The 18,146-nt window shown below is 49.4% G+C and overlaps 2 protein-coding genes across 9 annotated transcripts in view; both read right to left on the bottom strand.

The window, feature by feature from the left end:
* Sec16a (SEC16 homolog A, endoplasmic reticulum export factor) overlaps window positions 1-2,519 on the bottom strand; it is a 36,526-nt gene extending 34,007 nt beyond the window's left edge. For all 8 annotated transcript variants that reach the window (XR_003486705.2, XR_003486706.2, XM_027422968.2 and 5 more), the window contains exon 1: window positions 2,364-2,519. The gene's annotated coding sequence lies outside the window, so the exon portion shown is untranslated. The remainder of the gene's footprint in view (window positions 1-2,363) is intronic.
* Window positions 2,520-14,278: 11,759 nt separating this feature from the next.
* Notch1 (notch receptor 1) overlaps window positions 14,279-18,146 on the bottom strand; it is a 47,426-nt gene continuing 43,558 nt past the window's right edge. Inside the window, exon 34 of the mRNA XM_027422971.2 lies at window positions 14,279-17,219. Coding sequence (XP_027278772.1) covers window positions 15,774-17,219 — 1,446 coding nt within the window. The 3' untranslated portion in view covers window positions 14,279-15,773. The remainder of the gene's footprint in view (window positions 17,220-18,146) is intronic.

The following is an 18,146-nucleotide window of genomic DNA, read 5'->3' on the forward strand; positions in this document are numbered from 1 at the left end:
AAAAAGATATATTTTAAGTAAAGCCATTTACAAAAGGCCTCTAATCCCTACCTAAATGTTAGTTCTATTAATCTATTAACTCAGTTCCATTACTGCCCACATATACTCCTTTCTATGTGAATAGAGACTCCTATCTGACTAGAACCGTCATATGGATTACAACAGAACTTCAATTAGAAGTAATGCCAGGAGTTCATTAGGCTCTTCTTGTTTTAAGTTAGAAAGAACATTGCTGTTTCACTTTACACAAACCAAAAGTAGGAGAGCGCAGAACTACTATGGACACAATAACATGGATCTGGAGCCAGCTAACAAAAATTTCCATGTTCCTCCTGAAACCTGGTTGGCAAGTGTAAAAGGCAGAAGAGGCTACCCTTCATTTCAAGATTTTCAAACACCAAAAACAATTAAAAACAAACAAACAAAAACTAAAGTACAATACACTGTACAGGGCTGATATATCAGCTATCAGCAGGTTGGGTATACATTGAGCAGCTCAGGGCAACTACCTCTCTCTGCAACTAAGTTTCTACATCCACAAAATGAGAGAATAAGTTTCTTTTTCCTAAAGTTTCTTCCAAATTTACTCTTAAGATTCTACCTAAAGATTCTTCTTTAAAGGGTCTAGTCCCTATTGCTGCCTACCAGAATCTAAATTGCCTAAATTTATACTTTTGTTTGTAGAAATTTGGAATTATTTTCTCAATAACAATAGACCAAGAGCTGTTTTATGAGCTAACACTATCACCTACAAAGAAAACCCCCAGCTCCCATGCCCAGAACTTTTCACAATATGCCTGTTTCAGGTGGAACAATCTTGTGAATTGAACATGATTCTTTTGGGGGGAGGGCAGGGGTTGAGACAGGGTTTCTCTTTATGGCCCTACCTCTCCTGGAACTAGCTCTGTAGAGCAGACTGGTCTTGAACTCACAGAGATTCACCTGCCTCTACCTCCTAAGTGCTGGAATTAAAGGTGTGCACCACCACCAGCCAGGGAACATTACTCTTTTACTTTTGTTTACTCACCAACAGAAAGATAATGAACTGCATAACATTTATCTCAGGATTATGTACACTTTTATTCTGTTCAGCCAGTTATCTGCTTTTCAAAAAAAGCACCTGTTTCAGAGAGACCTCAACTGCTTCATATTTACATACATATCTACGCATGACATTCTGTGTAACTGAGGTGTTTAAAACACATCCCCTCATCTTACTGCCACTGGCTTAACAACTGTAAACTGTAACCATAGGGGCACACCCCCAAAAACAGTAGTGAGTTCCACTCGGCCAACAATTTCTCCCATAGTGACTGCTAGTGATACACTTAATGGATAGACAAGATAAACACCTTTTCTAAGTCAAAATCTGAACCTCAACCTTTGAAATGTTGAACAGGGCATCCACAGAAAAGGAAGGGCTATACACTAAGTGAGGAAGACACACGAGGACACAATGATATTCACAAACGATTACAAAAGCAAGAGAGGATATCAAACTCTGCACAGCATCTCAGAAAAAAAATTCCAAGGGCAATTTGGAGATTCACTCAGGTAAATGCCACCAAGAGTAATGACTCAAAGAAGAACCAATTCCTGCTTTGCCTCTTATTTGCAAAACATAAGCACTGAAACCCTAGGAAAGACTTTGTGGAGAAAAAGTGCAAGGAGGTTGCGCTGTGCTGTAACTTGCAATAGGACCCGCAGGGATAGTAATCCGTGAGTCTGCTGTTTCTTACTGCCATACTCAGGATGGAAGACGCCTATAGTTAACATATTTGAAAGGAAATCTCCACCAGTGTACGACCACTTTACAAGCCACTCAAAAATGTGTGTAAGCAAAGCAGCCAGAGTTGATTCTACAGGACTTAGTGTCCATGCCGACACCCTTCTACACCTTGACAGAAAACACTCACGACCTCCCTTCCTGCTCTGCCAGCCAAGGGATTACAAATAAATGCTGGTTCAAATGAAAATGTATCCCAGCTCTGCGGATCCAACGAGAATCAAAAATCTTCAGTACCCAGCAGAAGTCATGCTCGACAATTTCCTGCACCTTCCTTCGTTTTAAAGAAGTTGCAGGTTTCTCCTGAGGCGTCACGGTCTGGCCGGGCTAACACCTTCCCTAGTGGCCGACCAGTTCCCGCGGGCCCCCGGGACAACCCACCAAGGCGACGCGGTCCGTGGCCTGTCCGGTGTCTCAGCACCAGGCGGCCCGGTACTGTGGTTCTCCCCAGACCTGGCGGCGTCTCTGGAGATGCGCTCGCCACTCCGGGCTAGGCCCGGTGCTCCTGCGCCTACCCGGCCTCCACAGCCTCGCCCGCCCACGGGCCTCCGCCGTGATCCACACGCTCAGCCCTCACCCGCGCAGCTGCAGCTGGCCTCTCAGGCGCCGGGGACTGAAACCCAGCCGGCGACAGCGACGGCAGTACGGGGAACTACCGCGTACTCAGCAGCAGCCGCAGCCATCTTGGCACATCCGGCTCCGGTCGCCGCCGCCGCCGACGTGTCCGACGGCTACGTCAGCGCGCGCCACGCCCCTGAATCGCCCCGCCTCTCGCCCTCGCCCAGTCTTTGGCGGCCTCACCCCCTTGCCCCGCCCCCAATGTCCTGCCCCCTTGGCATTGCTCCGAACTGGTTCGTCAGCGCCTCAATCTCGCCACGCCCCTTTTTGACTCGGTCCCGTCTCGTCCAGTTTTTCGCTCCTTCATCATTTTGTCCCGCTCCATGGCCCCGCCTTTTCTTTAGCGCTCCCTTTCGTCATGCCCCTCTTGACTCCGCCCCTCGTTCTTGTCCAGTCTTTCGCAGCCTCGTTCCTTCGCCCCACCCCCATAGGTCCCGCCCCCTCGCGTCAGTCCTTTATAGCTACACCCTGTGGCCCCGCCCCTCGCCCACCTGTCCGGCCCGGAGCGCGGGCCCCGCCTCCCGACGTCGCCCTGGTTACGCCGGTTCTGTCCTGCAGGCTTCCTGTTTTAGGATTTGACCAGTCAGGGTTCTTCGACTGAGACCCCCAGGGAGAAACAGTCTGGAAAGACCGAAGCCGTCAGGTCTGCTGAGTCCAAAGCCCCAGAGGGCCCTGCTGCCCTCTCCCTCCCCATTTTTCCGTTGGATACCCCTGGACGCCGAGGGGTGATTGCGCGTGCGTCACCCTGCTCGCGCGAGTGGCTTGGTTGTCACCTTCTACGGGTTGGACAAGCGCGTGCGCCGGGCCGCATCCGTTGCTTGGTTACGGCTTTCTCCTGCAGCCTGCCGGGTGCGGTTCTCCCGGCTGCTGTTTTGGCCTGGGGCTGCCGGGCGCGCTCATGCCACCCGCTGGCGTCGGCCAAAGGAGAGGAGCCGGAGCCAGATGGCTCGGTCCTCTAACCTCCCTCACGACTCCTCCCGGTGGGACGTGGCCTCAAGCCCCGGGCTGAGCGCTGGACCTCTTAGACCAGGGACATCCGCAGGTCAGGCTGCGTCTGTCGGTGCAGAGGCTCTCTGGAAAAGGTGGGTGTTGTCATCTAGGAAGTGACCAGGCCCGGCCCCTTCACCTTTATTCCAGAGGACACAAAGGTGCCGCGCCTGCGAGGCAGCCTGACCAGTGGAGGACCCAGGAGGAGGAGGGAGTGTGGTGGAGCTGGCCAGCGCTCAGCCACGCAAGCAGAGCCGCGCGAGCTCCGAAGGCCAGCTTCAGCCTGTCTGACGTGGCGCTGTGTGGGTCACTTTGTAAAGCTAACATTTGTCTTTTGAGAGCCAGGTTCCCAATCTCTTTAAACACAGGAGAACACATGGTAAACTTAGTCCTAGGTTCCTAAGGAGAAGCAGCAACCCCAGCCCCAGGATGACTAGAGCGACAACATAATAGAAAGGCCTTGTCAAAAAGAATAATAATAAAAAAAAATGCAAGATCTTCACCCTTCAGGCTCCCAAGGGTAGGGATGGGTTAGAGAGGCAACTGGATTGGCTATCTCTCTTCAGCTGTTCTTTCTGTCCTAACGTAGAGTCAGGACTCACTGCCTGTAGGGAGGTTGGTGTCCTGCAGTCAAGTGAATCTGGCCTCTTGAGTGACACAAGCTCCTGTTTACGGCCCAGTCTGCACCCACACGTCCTGCTTTGTTGACTGACCTCTCTGGGCATCGGGAGATCACTGAACAGTCTGAGCATTGGAATAGAGTACTTCTAGTGTGTATGCTGAGGCAACAGACACAAATTGGGGCTGCCTGTGGCACGCAGGGCCATGGTGACGCCTGTGCCTAGGGGTGCTTCCACAATCACCGTGGGTACTCCTGGTTATGCCTCTTCCCTTTGCCTGGGGACTTCTCATCTATTTAGAAGTTTGACACAGTGTCTCCAGCTCCCTTCAGTCCCACGCAGCTGGCATATGATACAAGCTGTTACAACTTATGCTGCACTGCAGAGTACACAGGGCTTCCGTGCATGGAGGTCATGCCAGAAATTTCCTGCCCTTTCTTTTTTCTTTTTTTTCTTTTGAGACAGGTTATCTCTGTGTAACAGTCCCTGCTGTCCTGGAACTTGCTTTGAAGACCAGGCTGGCCTTGAACTCACTGAGATCCACCTGCCTCTGCCTCCCAAGTGCTGGGATTAAAGGCATTTGCCACCAATGCCTGGCTTCCCTGCCTTTTCTGTCCCTATGACCAACAGTTGGTGACCTTATGTTGTCTGTATCTCCACCCAATCAGCCTCCCCCAGTAGCTATACTGACTGATGTGGTGGCCCCTGGGAGATTACATGTAGCTGGTTCACTCTGGGCTGGGCTGTGAACATGAAACACACTAGATAGGTAAGAATTCACAGTGACTCATTGGTGAGTGTTTATTGCATGTTGAAACAGCAGTATTCTGGGTATATTGAATTGAATAAAACCCCTTATTAAAATTATATGTCTTTTCTTTAATGTAACTAGAAAATATAAAATTCCATATGTGGCTGGGAATACGTTCCCCCTGGACAGTGGTGGCCAAAGTGGTGTGTACTTGGCATCCCTACTCTAGGTCTTGTAGCCTCCTCGAGTCAGGAGGCCATGTGGTGCTGGCTCCATTCTGACACTGAGTGCTGGAGAAAGAGGTAGCAGTGTTGGTAAAGAGAGGGTAGCTCTGGGCCTCAAGCTTCTGTCCCCCAGACCTGCTGGATGTAGTTCCAGCATCACTTGGTAGACTGTACCTGCTCTGTGACACTGTGCTCAGCCCCTGAATGACCCTTAGCATGGACACAGAACCTGGAGAGGAGAAAGGGTCAGTGTCCAGGATCCAGATCTCCCTGAGTAGTCCCAGCCAAAAGCACATGAGGGCCACAGGGGTAGAAAGCGCTGACTGGGAGGGCTTCCTGGAGGAAGAGTAGGTGATAGGCTGAGGATGACGGGGAAGCAGAAACAGCTGTGATTTAGAGTTGTATGTCATTTGCTTCCAGGCTCTATAATGTATAGGCTTCTACCAGTGTGACACCTAGGCTATCATGGCTACTATGTAGTCTGTGAGAGGAGAGATCCTTTCTGGAAGGTTAAGGCCTGGCCCCTGAAGGTGGGCAGCATGAAAAGAACCTCAGGCCAGCCTCACCTTTTCATGTGCCCATAGTACAGGGCTAGCTTGCGGATGAGGCTTCATACCCAGACAGGTGTACCTTGGCAGCCCTGCTTTCCATCCATAGTGTCATAGGCACTCTGGATACTCACTGCAGGTGTGAATGAGGGCTGATCTATGGACAGAAGATACCAACCAAAGAAGCCACTGTATTCCTATTCTGGACTGCTGAGAATGGGGCCTGCAGTCCTTCCTCACCATAGTGCCCACCTGGCTGGTAGAGCATAGATAAAATGGCTTGAACAATTTCTAGGTAGTTATGTCCAACTGTACTGCAAGATTCTAGAAGCCATGGGGGCTAGAGATATGGCTCAGCGGTTAAGAGCACTGGCTGCTCTTCCAGAGGTGTTGAGTTCAATTCCCAGTAACCACATGGCATGCAGGTGTACATCCAGATACATAAAATAAATCTAAATTTTTTAAAAGAATGTTTTTTTAAAAAAATATTCTGGAAGTCAGAGATTTTCCTCCCCTTCCTTGGAGACTTCTGGAACCATCTTCATAGGTAACAAGGGCTCAGAATCCACAGTAGGCCACTCCCTGGTTCCTTCCAGATGTGGTACATGTTAACTTCACTGTTATTAGCCTCCTGCTTGGCCTTATGGCTTCACTTTCATGTCTTCTGAGTCCTACAATATGATGTGTCTCAGGGGGCATTTTTAAATCACAGAGCTACCATATAAGGTAATAAGCAGGTAATAGGGAGGCAGATGTTGACATCACACTAACCCAAGGACACAGATAGAGCAGGAAGATCTCTCAACTGTGCTTGGGACCTCTTTCCCGGCACATGTGCAAAGATGATACAGAGCCCCTGCTTTGCTCCAGACACAGCTGACTGGGATTGGGATAAGCCAGCCCTCTGTCTTGGAAGGGGTGTGGACACTAGAAAGCTTCAGATGTGGAGCTGTGTGAGGCACTTGTCAAAACAGGGGCAGGAGCTCTTTGGGTTGAAAGGACAGACTTGGTAGGGCTTCTGTATGACAAGGAAAGGAATCCTTGGGTGTGGCTCTGTAGGCCACCAAGGGATATTTTCCATGGGATATTATGAAGCAATGGAGATCCTAGGGGCTTTTCAGCTCAGTTTGGCCTGCTCCAGAGGCAGCCTTGGGCATCCCAGGCTTTATGGAACAAATGTAGAGCCCACCCTAGATGAGGCCTCTGTGCAGAAATTGAACTTTCTGGCTGCAGCTGCTTCTTTGTCCCCGAGGCAGTGCCAGCACAGCAGCAGCATGTGAATCTGAAATGTGGGTGTCAATTTGTATTGGGTGGTGACCTCCCCAGGAGTCTGGGCAAGGAAGGGACAAGGGCCTTGAGAGAGGCAGGAGGAATTCCAGTGTACAAAGGGTGCCATGTGCCAAATTGGCTGTGGTCAGGGATCCCGGACAAGAGGCCTGCCAAACTCCTCTTTCTCTCTGAGCATCCATTTCTGCTTTTGAAGTGACTGTGCTGGGCAACATGGCTAGACGGATCCTTTACATTCTTTCTACAGGAGGTGACCTCTCATGGATCAGGGAGTCACTTGACCCTGGCTCTAGTGAATTAACTTGAATGAACCACATGCCTCCTTGAGCTTCGGTTTCTTTGTTTGCAACATGAATATAATATCTTGGGATGGGCACAAATGCCGTCTGGAGGACATCCTGCCGGCCAGAGGAGCACTGTGGAACACTGCCAGCAGAGGGAGGCAGAGAGCCATCTGCAAATCTGACCAGCCATTGAGGGCTCCTTCCAACCTTCCTCACTTTAGTTGGGTGCAGGTGTTTCCCACTCTGCAAACGCCCCCACACAACCCTCTCTGAGAGAAGTCTTTATTTCTGGATTCCCTGAGGGTTGTGGGCTTGCTGAAGACATCAGGTGCTGCATAAATGCTCCCTGAGTTGAGCACAGTGGAATCTTAAAAGATGATGGGTCTCCAAGCTCTGAGGTCAGACTTAATCCTCAACCATGTGGGAACCAGTAACAATGCTGTTAAGATAAAATAAAGGACCTTGTCCTGTGTCATCCCTTCTACATAGCCTGCTGTAGCTAAGGCCAGTGACCTTTTTTTTCCCCTTCCCTTTTTCCAGATTAAGAAGACTTAAGTTTGGGGGGGAGTAAATAAGTAACTTAGTCAGGCTTGTTTCTCAATGCCAGCTTCAGTAAGAAGGCATGTTTACCCCATGCAGAGGACTCTCATAAGAAACACAATAAATACAGTGTTAAATATAGAGTTAGAGAAATTACATGGTGCTTTAGAGAATGAGCCTCACAAGCAGTGGGACCCAAAACTAAGCCATGAGGTCAAAGCTGTGTGAAGGCATCAAACCCCTTACTTTGTGCAACACCCTGAGTGACATGTGCACACAAAAGCCTAGCATCACACATTCTTGGCTGCTGGAAACCTGGTGTTGCCATCTCGCCATAAGGATAAGGATGACCAGTGACTATATATGCTGGGCTTGACTGCTCAGGAATGCTCCTAAAATCCAATGGTGATGACAAACGCTGTGTTGTTTCTCAGTCCTTACTATACTTCAGACAGAGTGCCAGTTCTATGTTTATTTCCAAACCATCCCCACACAGGCCTCAGAGGCAGCACCTCACACAAGAGGACACTCTAGGGATCTTCCATCCCAAGGCTTCCAGGTAGACCATGAAAACACCAACCACGAGGGTGGTCTAGAACCAAGGTAGAGCCACATCATCTTTAAAGCTCAGGTACAGAGGGTAGAGCCACAGCATCTTTAAGGTTATATATGCAGAGCATAGAGCCACTCCATGTTGAAATAAAGAGGTTCTTTGGAGAGGTTCCACATATCTATTATTTTTTTATTTTATGTACATAAGTGTTTTGCTTGCATTTATGTCTGTATACGGGTCTTGGATCTCCTGAAACTGGAGTTACAGACAGCTGTGAGCTGCCATGTGGGTGCTGGGAATTTAACCCTAGTGCTCTAGAAGAGCAATCAATGCTCTTAACTACTGAGCCATCTCTCCACCCCCACACCCCTCTTTAGAGATCCACAGTACACACAGCCCATTCAGGGTTGGGGATCCTGTAGTAAAAGAGTCCCATTTCCCCTAACTCCTAACACTGGGTTTCTCAAGACCACTGGCCCTTTTTTTGTGCCATACTAAGTAGCACTGTTCAAGTGCTGTGTCAAAATACCTTTGCAGAAAAATGTACCTTGTGTTATGCCAAGAACCTCTAATGGGACATTTCTCATTCCTCTTCCAGAGGCCCTCATGTGCAGCTGAGGATTGGCCTGGGCCACCACAACTCCACAGAGTTTGGAGTCACATGGTAAAAATCATCTCCCCATGGAGAGTCTTCCCTGATGGTAAGACTTTCAGGACAAGGCAAGACTCGTGGCTGGCTGGTTCCTGGAGCTGCAAGAGGATGTCAGCACTCCATCATTTTTGGTTGCAGGTGTACTCCTTCTGCCTTTGCCGAATTTGTGACACTGATACGCTTGGGTCCCTCCTTGTACTGGACAGAGCAATGCAGAGCCACAGTTGGGGCCCCCTCTGACAAGGACAAAACACCAGTGTGGCAGTCTCTCCTCACCTCCCTTATTTATTTGTTTACTTATTTATAGACAGGGTCTGGCCTTGAATTCCTGCTCCTCCTGTCTTCACCTACCAAGTTCTCCCAACACTACATCTGGCTCCCTGGATTCTTTATCTGTACCGGTGGCAAAGGTTTTTAAGTCTAAATCCTCCTGTTTGGTATGATATTTTGAGTCATGTGTAGCCTCAGTGCACCTTTATTGTGGCCAGTCCAACCCTGGGTTTCAGACACAGTGCAAATAATGATAATATCAGTGAGATGGCTCAGTGGGTAAGGGTGCCTGTTGCTAAACTGGACAACCCAAGTTCAATCCCGGGAACCCACACGGCAGAGGAAGAGAACTGGCTCACACTAGTTGTCCTCTGACCTCTACATGTGTGGCATGTGTGAGTACACACACATATACAAATAAATACAAATAATAATAAAAAGAATGTGAACTCAGTCTTTTTTAGTACTTTGCTTATGCTGACTGCTGGTTAAGTGTGGTAACTGTGGCTCCACTGGATGAACCAAGATGTATTATTGAAATAAATTCACCTCCTCCTTTGTACTTTTTTGAAGGGTTATGAAGTGTTTTAAATGACCTATGTAGCTGCAGTAACATTTCTGTTGGCTAAGGAAGCCCTTCTTCTTCAAAAGGACAGAACCCCTCATACCCCAAAACTACACAGGCAGGAGAAGGAAGGACACTTGGGGGAAAGGGAGGAATGAGGGGCTAGTTTTTCAGGGGGTGGGGTGGGGAGTTTTTTGTGTTTTTTTTCTTTTCTTCTCTTTTATTTTGGTTTTTCAAGATAGGGTTTCTCAGGGTAGCCCTGGCTGTCCTGGAACTCACTCTGTAGACCAGGCTGGCCTCAAACTCACAGAGAGCCTCCTGCCTCTGCCTCCTGAGTGCTGGGATTAAAGGAATGTGCTTGTCTTCTCTTGGATTATTTATATCTGGTTGTTTGTTAGTTTTGAAACAGGGTCCGACTGTTTATATAACTCAGGCTGGCCTTGATCTTGTGGCAATCCTCCTGCCACAGCCTCTGGAGTATTGGGTTCACCATGGTTCTACTTACATACGTTGAATATTGAAAAGTAGGACTTATAAAGTCAAGCCAAGTGAAGCATACTTGCAATCCCAGAATTTGGGAGACTGAGTTAGAAGGATCACAAGTGCCATCCAAAGTGACATAGTGAGCCCCTGCCTCAGGCTGCTCTATATTGCCCAACCCACTACCCTCTTGTAGTATATATGTAATAACTATTCTTCTAAAGTAAAACCCAACAAAAACAGTGTAAGATGACAGATACCTGGGGACAGTGGCATCTCATAATGGGAAAAGGATAGTACTTAGGGGGCCCACTGGCCTGTGTCTCTGAGAGATTTTGGCAGCCAAGAGGTGACCTGGGCCTTGGACTCTTGGATCAGTCTACCCAGGTTGCTGTGTAACAGTCCACACACTGGTTAGTTGGTTCTCATGGGAATTCACTTTATCCTGGAGGCTGATGTCTTAGACCAGGTGCCACAGGGCAGGTTGCTTCAAGGCCACACTCAGCCTGCAGTTGCTTCTGCTTCCATGTCTGTATATGGCCATCCCTCCATGTGTGTCTGTGTCACAGAGCTCATTTCCACACCTCTGTCTGCTTGGGTTTTTGTCCTGGAATATTTTTGCTAGGAGATGGCAGGGCCTGCTGTCCTGTATTCCCCATAAACAAGGGAAGGCGGAGACTAGAAAACTCCCTTTCCTCTCTGGGCTGCATAGCTGCTGAGTGCTTCATTTAGTTCTTAAATTGTGTGTGTGTGTGTGTGTGTGTGTGTGTGTGTGTGCGCGCGCGCGCGTGCGTGCGTGCGTGTGTGTGCGCGCGCGCGTGCTTCTGGAGTTTAGAGGGTGTCTTTCTCATTCTCCATCTAGGTTTTTTAGTTTGTTTTTGAGACTATGAGCTCTGGGCTGTCCTGGTTCTCATATGTAGAGCAGGCTGGCCTGGAACTCACAGAGATCCTTCTTCTTCTGCCTCCTGATGCTGGGGTTAAAAGTTCTTGCCACCATGTCCAAGTCCACCCTGTTTTCTGAAGCAGGGTCTATCACTGCTTCATAGCAACCTGGCGTTGTACTGATTGATTAGGCCAATGGAGCTCCAGGATCCCGTCGTCCTCTCCACTCCCACACGTGCTTACAGATGTGTGGTCATGCCAGGCTGTTATGTGGATGCTGGGGATCCAAATTCGGTGCTAGTGCAGCAGGGATTTTTACTATCTGAGCCATCTTTTCAGTCCCTGAGTTTTAGTTTTTGTTTTTGAGACAGGGTCTCTCATGGGGACCTGGGGCTCCCTGATTAGCCACGGCTGGCTAGCCAGTGAGCCCCAGGAATCCACTTGTCTCCACCTCCCCACCTCAATGGTGCTGCTGAGATTACAGCAATTTACCACACCCAGCTTTTTTATATGGGCTCAAACCCAGGTGCTCAGGGTTACACTTCAAGCACTTTATTGACTGTTATCTCCCAAGTCAATTTATTGACTACTTTGTTTGGTCCTGGAGATGGAATCTGGAGTGCTGTGCATAGTAAACAAATTTTCCACTACCAGGCTGCATCCCTAGCTCTTAATATTGTTTTACATTTTTTATTTGTTTCCAATGACTTTAGAGGCAGATAGATGCTCCTTAAAAGTACTAGGCTTAGTTGAGTGTGGTACGCACTAGAATCCCAACACTTGGGAAACTGAGGCAGGAGTATGGTGAGTCTGAGGCCAACTTGGGATACACAACAAGATCCTGTCATAAAATAAGAGAACTTATCATTATGTCCGTGAGGATAAACAAAAACTTCTTCTGTTGCTGGGTTTCTTTGCTAGTTTTAGTAGACTCACAGTAATGGATTCTAGCATTGACAGGTCTGAGACCTTCACAGTGCCATGCAGCCTCCCACCTCTTAGACAGTGCTGGAATATCCATTATGCCAACTCAAACTGCCATCAGACAGTCATACCAATTTCCCTGACCCCAGGAATGGCCACTCTGGTTTCTGCTTCTGTGGCTTTTAATTACTGAGGACATTTCATAAAAATGGAATTATGGTCACTTGTGAGGCTTCTTTCGCTGAGCCCAATGTCCTCCTACAGTTCACCCACATTTTAGTGGATCTTAGAGCTTTGTTCCTTTTAATGGCTGAAAACTATTTCATTAAATGTTTATTAGGGTGCATACAGAGAAAAAATGGACCATAGGGTGCACACAGTTATGGGGTTGAGAAGTTCCCAGAGCTACACTTGGCAAGCTGGAGACCCTGACCTGTTAATGGCCCAAGTTCTAGAGATTGAAGAACAGGCAGTCTATCTGTGGGAGTCTGAAGGCATGAGAGGACCCATGTTCTACCACAGCAGGCAGGGTTCCCCACTCCCTTGACTTCACACTGGCTAAATAAGATTTTCCCAAATGGGTAAGGCCGTTGCTTTGTCTGTGAATGCTAATATTATCACCCCAAACCCAGTCCAAATGTGTGCCCAATGGTCAGCCATCTCAGTGTGGACAGACCTTGTCTATCATTGATGGACACTGGGTTGCACATGCAATTGTGGATGATGCAATAGAGAACACACATTCTCTAGCATTTGAGCCTGCTAGGCCCTTTCCACTGTCATTTCCATTTCAGGGTGGAATTTTAGGGGTCCAGGAATTCTTTGGGCAGAATTCAGGCTCAGACCTTCCCCTTGAGGGCAAGAATTAGACAACTTACCATAATTCTATGTGTGAGCGCCTCTTCTGGGACCTCAGGCCTCTCTGCTATCACAATGTGCAACACTGGGCCCAGACAGGACATCTGAACTTGAGTCAGTCACATTTGCTGTCAGATGGCCAGACTCTGAGAGTGCACCACACTCCCCCTGGTCACTTTGGTTAGAGGCTCCTGATATCCCCTTGGATATCAGTGGGTCAAGTGAAGAGGACCGGGAAGGAAGAGAGACAATCCATACCTTACTATGCTGATTTCTTCTCAGGGCTAGGATGCCTTTGTAGCACTCACCCTCTTAGGATCATAGTTATTTTCAGACAAACCTTACCATGTCACATGCTGCCCTGCTCTGTTGTTTCTTCAGTTCCCTTTGTCCTCCCTCTTAGGTCTTGGGTGCTTGCCCCAAGGCCCTCTCCCCATGTTCCCTTCTGCCTGCTGCAGGGACTCTTTGGCTAGATGAATGTTGCTAAAATTCCTTCCCAGGGGGAGACAACACCTACCCCTCCTCCTAAGGTCCTAATGATAGTGCTAGATACAATTCCACCACAATCGACCCTAGGCACCAATGGATCTACTGGGCTGACATACAGAACACAGGTGAAGGTTACTTTCTGAGTGTGGATGCATCTCCCTACCAAAGGAAAAAAAAAAAATCCGCATTGAAAAGTCTTTATCTAGCAGAGATAACTTTCTCACAGCCACATAGATGGAGACTCCCTCCACTAGTGTTCCCAGACTAAATACTCTAGTCCCTCCTTGAGGTCATGCACAATTAGGGCAGGATTGCATACAACAAGCAGTGCGCGGTTACTAGATCATCAGGTGAAGGTCCTATGAGTCCCATGACCCTCCTAACCCTTTCGGGGGGGGGGGTTATAAACAGTCAACAGGCTCAACTGGGATAATCTGTTGCAAGAAGGCACAGCTGAACTTGAAGATGATGGAGGTTATTGGGCTCAGAGGACAGTCATATCCAACATTGAAAGGCGTTGACTCCTCTGCAGCTGACGGGATGGAGTTGACATCAAATCCTCATGCCCCTAAGGGGACTGCATCAACTCTTCGGGCAACTGTCTTCCACCTTGATGCCCTGAGCTGTGAAGTTTCTGGGAATGGAATATCCCTGTGAACACCTCTTTATTATTGCTGTGTAAGAGAGAGTTCTGATTTCTGTTATCTCAGTGCATGGTGGCCCTTGCTCTGCCACCCACCCCACAAAGTGAGCAAAACAACACTCCAAGTTTAGCAAAATCTGGATGACCATCAGCATCATTTTTATTGCAAATTAGTTAACAAAAAAGATGAAAAAATACATCATTTTCATTACCTACAGTTTTACATGTAGATAACATTTTTAAAAAGTTTTCTTTTTCTGTAAACTACGCTTTATTTTATAAAACATGGTAAGAATCAACATCTTAGGATGTGTCTGGTCATACCTACTAGGAATGGCACAGACAATGCCCCCCCCCCACAAAAGCCAGGAGGAGCTGCCCTGAGGAGGTGGACACCTGCCCCTGAGCGAGCCTCCAGCACACAGTGGCTGGGAGAGGGCTTGGTGGACGGCAGATGGGCCATCCTGGGTTGTGCTCTTAGGAGCTACTGGTTCGGCAGCTGCAGGTCATGAGGCCTGGGTCACACTGAGCTGAGCCACATTCTCACATTCTTCATCAGTTTGACACAGGACAGACTGGTTCCTTTAGATTTTTTAAACAAAATCCACCTTTAAACATGTATTTACAGATACTTATTCTGCCACAGGCTTATACTTGATACTGCAAGAAACTGCTGTGAGCACCGCCCTGAACCAGGAGGGATCTCCCAGAAGCAGGCTCCACCCACATTCCACCACACTCAAGGCATGTCCCCACCCAGGGCAGTTAGCGGGTCAGAGGACTGCACAGCCCAGATTTCCTTGAGGTCTTAACGCAGGCTACTCTGGTGAGTCTACAATGCACATTGGAGCCCTTCAGCAGTCAGGTCTCAGGAGCCCAGACAGGACAGGGACAGTCCATCCTCAGTTAAATTTGGATGACGCTGTTGAAGGAGTGATGCTGGGGCCCCCCAGGGAAAAGTCCAGGCGTGTCTTTCTCCAGGAGGTGGGGTTACTCCACATGGTCCCAGGAGGCACCACATCTTGCATGGCTCACTGGCTTAAGATGTCAGGAAGGGGACAGCGGGGCAGGGCAAGGCGGGAGGGAAGTACCCCCAAAGCCCATAAACACTACTATGGAACACTGAAGCCTGAAGATTCATGACTGGTACCGGGTAGCACACTCTCTGTACATGCCAAGGACACCTCTTTTTAAACCCAAGCTGGTGGTTTTAGAAAAATGTCTAAACCACATTATTTTACTTGCTTTCTGCTTTAGATACAAAATTATGAGCCCAACGTGTGAAGGTCTTGGCCTCTCTAAACACATCTACGAAGCCCAGGTCAAACTGGGAGGAGGGGGCAGCGGTTCTAAGGTGGCAGGCCTCTGGGCAGATGGGAAGGAACTTCTGGCAATGGCAGATGCCAGCTTCCCTTCTGTCATGGTTTCTTTTTTGATTTTGGAAAGAAGCAATCAATAAATAAACAGCATTTACAAATCATGAATCCTTGTTCATATTTTACAAACACACAGGGAACTTCACCCTGACCAGGAAAATCAAGGCTCTGAGAACTAGTTTATTTTCTTGGAACAGATACGTTTTTCCCTAGTGCCATAGAAAACAATACATATAAATAAAAAGGCAGTGTTTCTGTGGAAAATAAAAGTACATAAATAAATACTAAAAAAAATGGAAATTCTTGTCCTCTTATTTTGTATAAAAACATTTTTTTTTAAAAGCTCCTTTGGTCGCCCCTGCATCCTGGAGCACTGGAAACGACTCCCAACAGGGCTTGGGAACGGAAGCTGGGGTCCTGCATCCCACATCACTGTTTACTTAAATGCCTCTGGAATGTGGGTGATCTGGGACGGCATGCTGGTGGGCGGGCTGGAGATGCCCTCGGACCAATCAGAGATGTTGGAATGCGGGGAGGAGCTGGACCACTGGTCAGGGGACTCAGGGGATGGGGTGAGGAAGGGGTGCTCTGGCACCTGCAGCTGGTGGCTGGGGGTGTTGTCCACAGGTGAGGATGAGTAACTGTGCTGGGAAGGAGGGGTCAGGAATTGGGTAGTGGTCATGGGCGGTACCATCGAGGATGGCAGTGATGTGGGCAGGGCCTGGCTCTCCTGGGGCAGAATGGTGTGCACAGGCAGACTGCTGGGGCCCAGTGGCTGCACATCTGCCTGGCTGTGCTCCCCACCCAGGAAGCTCCGGCCCAGGTGCCCGTTGGCTGCTGAGCTCACACTGAGGTGTGGCTGTGATGGTGGCTGCAGGTTCTGAGGCTGGATTTGTAAGTTCTGTGGCTGCACCTGCTGGGTCTGCACCAGATGGGGCTGCGTAGCCAGCCGTGTGTTGGGCAAGCCCTGGTAGATCATTGGGGACAAGGTATTGGTGGAAAGGCTGCTGTGTAGTGGGCCCATCATGCCATGCTGGAGGCCAGCTGCCTGTGTGCTCAGCGTGCCCGATGCCACACCTGGCCGTAGTGGGTTGTACTGGCTGGGCACCATGCCGTTCTGCAGCCGGGGGAGCCACTCACACTGGCCATTCAAGCTTGCAGGTGCGCCCACGGTGAAATTCATAGCCCCTGTGCCATTGGTACTCAGCACTGTGCTGGCACTGGAGGCTACAGGCAGGTGGGAGAGGCGTGGGGGCGGTGGCTCAAAGGCCAGCCGGCTGCTTCCAGCCAGTGCTGCCATTTCAGGCTTGGCTGCCACATTCAAGTGGCTGATGCCCAGGTGGGTGTCAGGCATACCAGGAAGGTGGCTGAGAGGCATGGATGGAGACTGCTGGAATGGGGAGGGGAGGAGGGGTGGTGAGGCCACATCTGACAAGTAGCCGTGAGGTGACTCAAGGGAGTCCACAGGTGACAGCATGCTTGAGCTGTCCAACAGGCAGCCCTTGCCATCCTGGGACTTCTTCCTCCGTGCTTTGAGGTCCTTAGCTTCCTTGCTGCCACAGGCTAGCCCTTTGGTGCTGGGCTTGCGGGCCTTTTTGCCTTGTGTGGCAGACTTGAGGTTGCCCAGGTAGCCATTGGGCGAGCAGAGTGTGGGAGACAGGGTGGGTGTGCCACCCAGGGCAGTGCCATGCAGCTGTGGGCTGCGCACCAGGTTGTACTCATCCAGCAGCCGCACAATATCGTGGTGCATGCGCTCCTGAGCAATGTCCCGTGGCAGTCGGTCCATATGATCTGTGATGTCCCGGTTGGCAAAATGGTCCAGCAGCACTTTGGCAGTCTCATAGCTGCCCTCACGGGCGGCCAGGAACAGGGGAGTCTCCTCCTGTAGGACATGGACAGGAGGCCTATGAGGGATCTGGGCCTGGTATAGGACCTGCTGAGTCAGTCATGATGGATGGCCTGGGAGGAGGAGCTAGGGAAGCAGTGATTCCTCTTCCTCTTTTCACAGTGGGTGAGACCTATCTAGACCTAAATATCCTAGACTATCAGGTTTGTGGAGAGGAGGGTTATAGTGGGGCCTCCCTATGCTCTCCAAGATGGCCTAGTGCTAGGATTACAGGTGTATGCCACTATACCCTGCTGGACCTGAGTCCTTTTTTAGAGAACCTAGATATATCACCTCATCCCCCAAAGAAGTTTTGTGGGACCCTTCATGCTAAATCCATAGGGCTTCCCCTGTGTGGAGTCAGAATGCCAGAACCCTAGTGAACCTGGTGCCATTTATCCTCCTCCCAAAATTGCAGGTGCAAAATACTGCAATTTTGGGGCTCAGGAACCTTTAAGGCTAATCAATGGACACGGGGAAGGCACTTCCTGTCCAAGGGGTTTCCCGTGGCCATGCGTGGCCTCTCAGCTCCTTCCAGCTTTGCTCTGCCTCATAGACATAACCATAGCCATAAGGAGTATGTGAGGAGTATGAAAGGTCTAGGAACCTAGAAAGCCATCTGATTCTCTTTATAACCACTGGCCCACCCTGGACCAGGGAGAACCTGTGTCCAGTAACAACTCCCTGTGCCTGATGCCTGTTACATTTCCCGACCTGCAGTAGAGTTGGCAAGTGGGCACAAACTTAACTTCTGAGCAACTAAACATAGTCTTAAAGCAGTGAGTTTCCCTTATCTCAAAAGAGGGAGGATGCTAGTGATGGGCCACACAGAGCTTCCCCACCCAAGCCCCTTGGCCAATCCTGAGCCCCTAGGGTCATCATATCCCTCAAGGACAGAGGGGAACAGAGAGCAAGGTTCAAGTA

The sequence above is a fragment of the Cricetulus griseus genome, chromosome 6 (assembly GCF_003668045.3).
Source record: "Cricetulus griseus strain 17A/GY chromosome 6, alternate assembly CriGri-PICRH-1.0, whole genome shotgun sequence".
Classification (NCBI taxonomy): domain Eukaryota; kingdom Metazoa; phylum Chordata; class Mammalia; order Rodentia; family Cricetidae; genus Cricetulus; species Cricetulus griseus.